The sequence below is a fragment of the Sinocyclocheilus rhinocerous genome, unplaced genomic scaffold (assembly GCF_001515625.1).
Source record: "Sinocyclocheilus rhinocerous isolate Xijiao unplaced genomic scaffold, SAMN03320098_v1.1 scaffold4356, whole genome shotgun sequence".
In the NCBI taxonomy this organism is placed as follows: Eukaryota; Metazoa; Chordata; class Actinopteri; order Cypriniformes; family Cyprinidae; genus Sinocyclocheilus; species Sinocyclocheilus rhinocerous.
This window is the reverse complement of record NW_015666941.1, coordinates 214,487-224,238: the sequence shown is the minus strand read 5'-3', so window position 1 is coordinate 224,238 and position 9,752 is coordinate 214,487. Positions and strand designations below refer to the sequence as shown.

The window sequence follows — 9,752 nt, the reverse complement described above, 5'->3', positions numbered from 1 at the left end:
CCCCCGGAGCCGTGTGGACTTCTTTTATAATGGATTGGTTAAAATTTTGGGATTTTGGGCTACCATGCACTCCCATTATAAAGCTTGGAAGAGCCAGGATGTTTTTTAATATAACTCCGATTGTATTCGTCTGAAAGAAGAAAGTCATATACATCTAGGATGGCTTGAGGGTAAGTAAATCATGGGGCAATTTTCATTTTTGGGTGAACGAACCCTTTAAGCTGAGATAGTAGAAAGCATTGTAACAAAAACTTCAGCTTTAAGGACTGAATGAGAGAGTGAGTAAGAGCTGAATGTGTCTCTCTGAACTGCAGTGATCGTTTGTTCTCTCATGGTGAGAGCTGCTTTCCACTGAGGCGCGATCAATATAGAAAGAGAACAGGACAGGACCACCTAAAACACAAACTCACACACTAAAACCCACACAAATACAATGCTCCAATTTGTGTGTAGATATTTTCAGTATGATTTTCTTTCTTCTTTCGACACGTTTCATGAATATCCAGTTGGTGAATTCAGGACAATGATAGTACATCTTGACTCACTTGAACAGTTACCAAAACACCCAATAGTGTCAGCTAATAAATATTTGTATCTCACTGATCATTGCCCAAGCGCTTTGATTGGTTTTGGTGAAGAACAACCTAATAGAGCACCGAAGTGATCAAAAACGATCCCTCGACCAAAAATGAATAGGATTTTTCCTTTATCATTTGGATTGTTGCAGAAAATAAGCACTGTGAACAACATGTTTGATTCATACACGTTTTTGCATCATGATTATCTTCACAAATGAACACAACCTAGGAATTTTGAAGCCTACATACAACTAAAATGCAGTCTCATGACATCAGTGTCACCATCACTAAGCTTTTGACAACTCTTTCAGTCTTTATTTAAAAAAACAAAACAATTCCCTTAAAGTTTGAGTTAGAATAGTTTGCAAGAGTGTGGTTATAAACAACAAAGCTGTGAAAGCTAACTACTAAGTGGAAGTGGTTAGTTTTCCTGTTCAGTGTCCCAACATCTGTATAATCATATTTAGCCACTTGTTATCAACTGCCTTTTTCAAGACAATTAAAAGCTTTAAAAAAAAATCACGTACTGTATTATTTGCTTTATATGTTGTAGAATGTCTTGCGCTTGTGTTAACAGACCTTATTGTGGGTTTTTAACCAAAACCCCATTCAAAAAGTTCATTGAGATTTTCTCAAAAAATCAATTTCAGAAATAAAATGGTGGTGGGCAGCATTGCTTTCCAGTGTAACATACAGGGCTTCCGCCACCTATAGGACTGGAGTGTGAAGTGCTGGATGGTACAGAGGAGAGCATCGGTAACGGCCACGATTTTAATGCATTAAAAATCTGCGTATAAAAATCCCATTTTGATCTACCACTAATTTGAATATTGAGGACGTGTCATCTTTGGTGTCTATGGTGGATATGGCTTTATGTTTAGGGCTAAGTGTGTGTGTTTGTTTGTATGTAGTCTCTTACAGTGTTTGCAGAGGTGTTCTGTGTTGTTTTCTCTGTTGTACTAAAGCTCTCAATTGTGTATGAATGTATTTGCTTTGCTGTATGAGTGTTTGAGCATGTATGCTTTTGCAGTGTAGGCCGTGAATGCGTGTTCATCTATGTGTGATGATTTTGAACCTCTGGGCTCTCTGAGTAATGTGACATTTGCTTGTGTTTTCCTCCTTTTTCTCCCTCATGTCCACATGCCACCTATTTCTTTTTTCATGCTTTTTTGTTTGTATGTCTTCTGGACACATTTAGATACATTTGTCCCTTTCGTTCCTTTTCCTAGAATTGACTAACCTCTATTCGTGCCATAGTCTAGTCTCTCTTATTCTCTCCCTCGCTCTCTTACTTTTCAAGAAGCAGGTGTTTGTGTAAGGCAAAAATCATTTGCTTCAGGAAATAGACAAACAGTACAAATGTCCTCCCTCTGGATAACATAAGGTTGTAAATATTCAGTTAATAAGACAGCACTAAAGCTGAATTAATGCTTAACACTGACTTTTCTGAGCATTATTTCGTATATTGCTGTAGAGACGTCAGTGAACTCAATCAGTCTACTGTCAGTTTAGCTACATGGTTGCCAGATTTAGAAACATTTGCAGTTTATCTTTAAATAATTTAGATGACAACTGCATTTAGAGTATTTAAAATAAATAAATAACATTGTATTGCAATACATGCAGCCTGTGACATTAAACCTGATGTCATAACCTTTCCATTTCTGCGAAAAAAGGCTATTGTCTCTTCAGATCGTTTTTAAAGGCTTAGATACACACACAAGTACACACGCTCAGTAGAGATCATCATAATACGTAATGCTTATGAGTGTTTGTGTGCCTTAATGATTGTTTATCCTAAAATGTACACTGACTCTGCTTCCGTCTCTCTCTTGGTCTGGCAGTCTGTTCTCAGTTCTCCAGGGGTGTATATGCAATATTTGGATTCTACGACAGGAGGTCAATGAACACATTAACGTCGTTCTGCGGCGCTCTGCACACCTCCTTCATCACTCCATCTTTTCCCACGGACACAGATGTGCAGTTTGTCCTGCAGATGAGGCCGAGCCTCCGGGGGGCGCTGCTCAGTTTGCTAGCCCATTACAAATGGGAGAAATTTGTCTACCTGTATGATACTGATAGAGGTGAGTAAACACACACAAACACATATACTGTAAGTATTTGAGCACTTAAAGGGATAGTTCGCCCCAAAGTGAAATTTTGAGAAAAGTGTTTGATTACCTACATTCTTCAAAATATGTTCTTTTGTGTTCTGCAGAAGAAAGAAAGTATATAAGTTTGGAACAACATGAGGGTGAATAAATGATGACAACTTTCATTTTGGGGTGAACTATCCCTTTGAAGTAGCACTAGCAACAGATCTTTTCTTCAGTATTTTGATTCTGGATGTAACAGCTTATTGCAAAAGGGGACTTGGTTTTATGCATTGCTTGTTGATTGGATTTTGAGATCAAAAGTGGATGCTTGTTGGCACCAGTAGCCTCTTGGGAAGCGTACCTTTGCGTTTCGGGCGTCCTGAGTTCAAGTCCCGGCTCATGGACCTTTCCCAATCCCATCCACCCTCTCTCTCTCCCACTTTGTTTCCTGACTTATATGCTGTCATATCCTAATAAAATGGCAAAAATGGCAAAAATAAATCTTAAAAAAAACGAAAAGTGGATGCTTGCATGGGTTGGGGTTTAAGCGGACTAAATATCCCTGGCCCCGTTTACACCTGCTATTAATATGCATTTTTGTTGATCCGATCATAAATGGATGACGCTAAATATAAGTGTAAAGGGGTCTTAATCGTTTTGAGCTTGTCAGCTTTCAACCACTTCCAGAAGTAGTCAAAAATGCATTTAACCTGATTCTTTCATAGTGTAGATGCTCATACAGGCACAAAAGGCTCTCTACCTACTCGCCTAATATGTAATCATTGTGGGGTGTGTTGTGAGAAAGTGCACCAAAACAAACAGATTATGGTCAAAATCATGGATGCTTTCCTTATCCTTTTCCATTCGCTTCCTTTCCAGATCATTCATAATCTGCGTAGCGGATTCTTTCAGTAAATAGAGTTTGTGTGCTGCACTCGACGCTCCCTTAAATATGATTTAGAGTGTGACAAATGTGAACATATGATCTATGCTATCAAATAAATGTCTATGGCTCATTGTCACCTGTATTGTCGCTTGTGACAGAAGCATGCCAATACATAAATATGTATCTTAGTGTCTTAATTGTTTCGCTTTTTAGAAGGCACATTGAGTTTTTATAGCTGTTATATGAGTTGTGTAGCTCTAATGTCTGCTTTTGTTTTCAAAATATAAAAAATCTGATTTGGTTTGCAAATTCCTGCTAAAGACATAGTGGCATCAAACACTGGTATAATGGAGGAAAGTTTTTCTCTGTGTTTGTGTTCCAGATCACCTGGTGGGCGTACAGCCAACAATCACACATTTTTCCTAGCTTGTTTACTCTAAAGAGAGTGCTTACAGGGACAGCTTAAGATAATGAGATACATTATGTTTTCTCCAGGGAGCAACAAGAATACTTTTTGTGCGCAAAAGAAAAAAAATAACGACTTTATTCAACAATTCGTCTCCTCCGCATCACCCTGTAGCGCCATTTTGGAGAGTATCAGCTGGACGTAAACAGCGTATGCTGTTCTGTGTCAGCTGCACATGGATACACTGTTTTCGTTCAGATCAAATCACCACAACAACGTAGGAAACAGATCCAGCGTGACGCGGCTGACACAGAACAGCATATGCTGTTTACGTCCAGCTGATACTCTCCAAAATGGTGCTACAGGGTGATGCGGAGGAGACGAATTGTTGAATAAAGTAGTTTTTTTTCTTTTCTTTTGCGCACAAAAAGTATTCTCGTAGCTTTCTAAAATGACGGTATAGCACTAGATGCTCTTTGGATCATTCTCAAATCATGATATAGTGCAGACCGTTTCAATCTGTTGCCACCCTTGAAAACACCCACTACTGTCAGCAGGGAGTTGAGCTGGTGGTGCCAAACTTTAAATGGTTTTACATCACCACAGGGCTCGTGCATCTGTTAAATACGCTAAACAGTGACGATTAACAAAATCTGCATGAGCCTTGTCTTGCTGGTTAACATAAACGCTCTAAGACATTGATTTGTGCTATTGAGATGAGTGCCGCAATGTTTGGCAGAGACTCAATAAAAAATGTAAAAGGCCAAGTACATAATTTGAAAAAATAAAACCGTGAGAGAGGTTAAGAGATATTTAACGAAGGTGCTGTAAAAGATTTCGTCCATGCAATGTTTAACAAGACCCTCTTAAACTGCTAATGAGAAACTCATGTTTAATTAACCCATCTTTAATAGACCTTTGCAGGTCTGACACATGGCCTTCCACTTATGCTAACATGTATGACTTTAAGAGTTGAAGTGCTTGAGTGTATGTGTGTCATTTGAATTCTCACCTTTCTGCGAGCTGTCAGTCTTGATTAATTGGTCACGGCTAAACAGCCTGGCGGCCTGGCACTCCAGCACGTATGCTAATTAAATAATGATTGAATGTGTGTGTGTGTGTGTGTGTGTGTGTGTGTGCGTTGTCCCATAATGAATGTGATCACAGGGCTAAAAACGAGACAGAATGGAACAGGGCTGATTTGTGTCGTGTATGGCCTTGAGCTGGAGGTTATAAAGGGTGTTAGTGAACATTTCTGTTACTTTGTATGTGCTTTGAATCCTTTAATGGGAATTCTGGGTTAAGTACACCTGTGGGTACACTCTTAGGAAAAAAGGTGCAAAAGCTGTCACTGGGGCAGTACCCTTTCAAAATGAACAAAAATTACACAATTTGTACCTTTTAAGGTAAATAAGGTGTACCTTTTGAAAGGGTACCACACCAGTGACAGCTTTTGTACTTTTTTTTTCTGAGAGTGTCTCTGTTGTCTATTAATGCAGAAAAAAAATGTTTCAAAGTTGTCCCTCAGTTTGGACGAATCACGGAGAAACAAATGTACAGAAATTTCATGTATATTCATGATCAGCCATTGAATTTTGTAATATATTAAATAATGTTAAATAATTAAACTAGGTTTAAGGCACTGAGGGCATTTTTGGGTATATTGCATAAAAAATAGTACATTTGTAAAATAAATAAATAAATAAATAAAATAAAAAAAACCTAAAAGAAATCTAAAAAAATATAATTTATTTATTTATATTTTTATTATTATATTTTATGTATATTTTAAATGTTGGTATCATTAAAAAGACCAAATAAATTATTTGTGTTCTTTTTGCATCACTTTCCATAAAAGTAATGATTTTTTTATTTTAATTAAAAAAAATATTTTGATTTTTCTTTTTCTTTTTTCTTTCTTTTGTTTTTTAAGTAAATTGAATTTGGAGGGAAACCTAACAAACCCTCACTGGCTGGGGTGGGGTGCCTCTGCAGGGGTCTGATATGTGCTGCAGTGGGTCTGATGTATTGCAGAAGACCTGACTAGTTGTAGTGTAAAGATATCATCTGCAATAGGTCTGATCTATAGTGGAGCGTATCTCAAATATATGAATGAAGGCCTAATACGCACCTGCACACTTATGCACAAATGTATGTATGTTATATATATATAAATATGTGCGTTCTGCCATTGCATTAGCATCATTAGTGCAGAGTTGCAGTAATTACATTCACCATACTTCTTTCTCTGCCTTCCCTCCTTTCATCCCTTCAGATTTGCACTGCATCAGCAGTTCCTCTGTGTTCTCAAACCAGAGAGAGAAATGAAGCAGTGCTTGCTCCATCATTCTGGCCCAATTCTGCCCTGGTACTACATCTACACAGGCCCTTCGTAGCGGTGTATTTTACACCATGTATTATTCTCTGTTTCAGGGTTTTCCATCCTACAGGCCATCATGGAATCTGCAGTGATGAATAATTGGCAGGTGACGGCACGTTCGGTGGGGAACATAGTGGATCCGCTGGAATACCGGCGCATTATTGAAGAAATGGATCGTCGGCAGGAGAAGCGTTTCCTTATCGACTGTGAGGTTGAACGTATTAACAGTATTCTAGAGCAGGTACATAAAAACACATATTCAGACTTCATTTCATCTGTCGTGGCAGTAGTTCATGAACGGTTCTATCTCAGTTTTGTGGTATTGATTAATACCTTTCCAGAATTCAACCGTTGTTGGCAAATAAGGTGAAAAAAATAGTGTGTGTGAGAGCATGCGTGTGTTTGTGTAAGTAGGGCACAGCGTCCTGTAACAAGGGAACAGTGAGAAAACTAAAAATACTCCCTTTCCTCTCATCCAAAAATACAGCTCTCAAAGGTACTGTTACATTCTCCAATTCTGTTTGTCTCTTTCTGTTTTTTCCCTCTGTGTCTGCTTTCCTAGCTTTTTCCCACACACACACATATACATGCAGAGGAAAGAGTGTGTGTGTGTGTTTGTGTCATTAGGAGGTCACAGAGATAATGAAATCCACGAGTAGATCAATCAGCACTCAGAGAAAGCTAATCAGAGCGTTGCGCTTCCAGCAGACTGGCTGTCTGCTGCTATTTGTAAATCAATAGCTGTGTGCGTGTGGGTGTGGTTGAGTCGTACCTTTATGGTGTGCCTAAGAGTCAGCAGAGCTTTACTGGCACGGCATTAACATTTTCTATATTGCCAATGTATTCAAGTGCTGCACCTTTGTAGAACAATAAATAATAATAACACAGTCCTGTGATGTGTGGGAAGACGCAGTATTGTAACAGCTCCACTGTGCCCAACAGGTTCAAGCAGGACAATGGAGACAGTTCTTTCATTTCTGATTATGTAAAAATGGGCACTACTACTGACCTGATTTGTTTCATCAAAAAACAATTTAAACACATTTCCATAGATGGAATGTGGTGTTGTATTTTTTTTATGTATTTATAACTGCCATTGGACATTGTTGTTACCACCACACTTACAAATGTTGCAGTAATGACATTTTTGGGGGAAGTATTGTTTGAGTGCTGAACAGTGTTATTTTAGTATAATTAGGATGCTATTATAGTGTTTATTAATATTTTAAAATGGGTAAAAATGTAACTTAATTTTTAAGATAAGTCAGTTTTAAAGTTAATTTAACAAATTTTAAATTAGTTTTTTTTATATATTTTCTGTGGTAATATTTTGTTTGTTTTTGTCACTTTTTGACATATTCTATGTCTATATATTTGTATTCATTTTAATTTGTATAAATTTTTTCTTTTGAAATTATAACAATTATATAATTATAATAACTGTATATTATAATTATAATTTTATTAAGAAATCCAAAAAAAAAAGTAATCTTTCAATTAGATGTTAGAATTTTTTCTTTAATTTAAAATAAATGTCTTTTTGTTTTTTGCCTTACATTATGCTTTTGAATTAAATACTCCATGACACGACTGAAGCGTTTTTCCATTAAATGACAATAAAAGTCCTTGTCACTCATGGCCTATAGTTTTTATTTTTCCCCCCTAGTATTCAGCTATGCTATTAATAAAAAGAAACAATTATTTTTCCCCAGAACATTTTTTCAGCTATTTACTATTAAAGAGCGTCTTCAGTACATGGCTGCAGCGTCAACAATACTACAGCGAGAATAAAAGTTACGCCGCCTTTGTTTGCGTGAACATTTGGGCGGCGTTATGCAAATCTTCCCACAGAGCGATGTAGGTATGTTGGGGCGTGTTAGAACGAGCCGTTTTAGGAGGGTGTGGTTAACTCTTAACTTTTATAAAGAATATCTCTTTGGTTTTGAGACTTTAGTGTTTGCAACTTTACAGATCTTCTTTATGCACCAAGAGCTTGTCACACTCCAAAGAGAAAGGAAAAATTGAAATCGCATCATATGACCCCTTTAATAAAAAGAAAAATGCAGGCAAGCTTTCCACCTTTTTTCACCGCTGGGACCACAGAGTGCCCGTATAGTTTCAGAATCACCCCTCAGCAGTTTTTCAGGCTTTTGCTTTTAATTTGTCGTTTGCCAGTTTAATCTGTGATTCGTTCACTTTGATCTCATGGTCTGCATAAACAATCAGACATAATGCTGGGTGACACTCTTTCATTCTATTTCCAGGTCGTTGTCTCAGGAAAGAACAGTCGAGGATATCATTACATCCTGGCTAATCTTGTGAGAAAATACACACACATGCCCAGATCTCTTCTTTCTTAACCTTCACTTTTGACCACTAACCCTCGCTCTCTGCAGGGATTCTCTAACATGAGTTTGGATAAGGTGTTCTCAGGCGGGGCAAATATCACCGGATTCCAAATCATAAGTCCTGATAGCCCGATCGTGCAACAGTTCCTTCAGCGCTGGGAGCGGCTCGATGAGAGAGAGTTCCCCGAGTCTAGAAACACTCCCCTGAAGGTCTCTGTCTCTCTTTATTTCTATGCTTATTTATGTGCATTTGTGATGTGTTTATTTATGAGTGTGCCACTTGTGAATATGTCTGCAGAGTATATTTGTATTTGTTTATGTGTAATTTATGAGAACGTATTTTCATGAGTTTAATATAGCAGTCATGCAGTAGTTTCATTAATCTTCTCTTTTTGTTGTTTCATGTCATTATTGCTTAAATTCTCCCATAATGCACCTCTTTCAACTGTTCACTGAGTGTTGAATCAAATAGAAAATGTTTGTGTGGTTCTCTGTTTATACTGATGTGTCCATACATTTATCTGTTTGTTGTCATGTTTAGTACACCTCTGCACTGACACACGATGCCATCCTGGTGATAGCCGAAGCATTTCGGTATTTGAGACGTCAGCGTGTTGATATTTCTCGTCGAGGGAGTGCAGGCGATTGCCTTGCCAACCCGGCTGTACCATGGAGCCAGGGAATCGATATTGAGAGAGCTCTCAAAATGGTAGGAGGGGTTCAAAAAGGGCCTCAGAGATAGGAAAAAGCTGTTCACGTTTTTTAAAGTGCCCCTATTATGGGTTATGAAAGGTTCATATTTTGGTTTTGGGAGTCCCCAACAACAGGTTGACATGCATGCAAGGACAAAAAACACTTTCATTGTCTTATAATATGCATTTATTTTTACCTGACTTGCTCAAGGACACCCAATCGATTCGTTTAACGATTCATTTTTCCAAACCCGTCCTTTGTGTGACGCTAATCTGCGGTGATTGGTCCGATTGGTCTCATTTTCATTTCATCATGCCTGTAATGCCTGATAAAGCAGTGTTTGTGAGCGCAGTGCTGCTTTGTGT

At 37.9% G+C, this 9,752-nt stretch overlaps 1 protein-coding gene across 1 annotated transcript in view; it reads left to right on the top strand.

Annotated features, from left to right (window-relative positions):
• The window catches only part of LOC107733225 (glutamate receptor 3-like), a 40,709-nt gene that overhangs the window by 4,835 nt on the left and 26,122 nt on the right, over window positions 1-9,752 (top strand). The window contains exons 3-7 of the mRNA XM_016544772.1: window positions 2,423-2,662; window positions 6,400-6,587; window positions 8,611-8,664; window positions 8,743-8,904; window positions 9,236-9,410. Coding sequence (XP_016400258.1) covers window positions 2,423-2,662; window positions 6,400-6,587; window positions 8,611-8,664; window positions 8,743-8,904; window positions 9,236-9,410 — 819 coding nt within the window. The remainder of the gene's footprint in view (window positions 1-2,422; window positions 2,663-6,399; window positions 6,588-8,610; window positions 8,665-8,742; window positions 8,905-9,235; window positions 9,411-9,752) is intronic.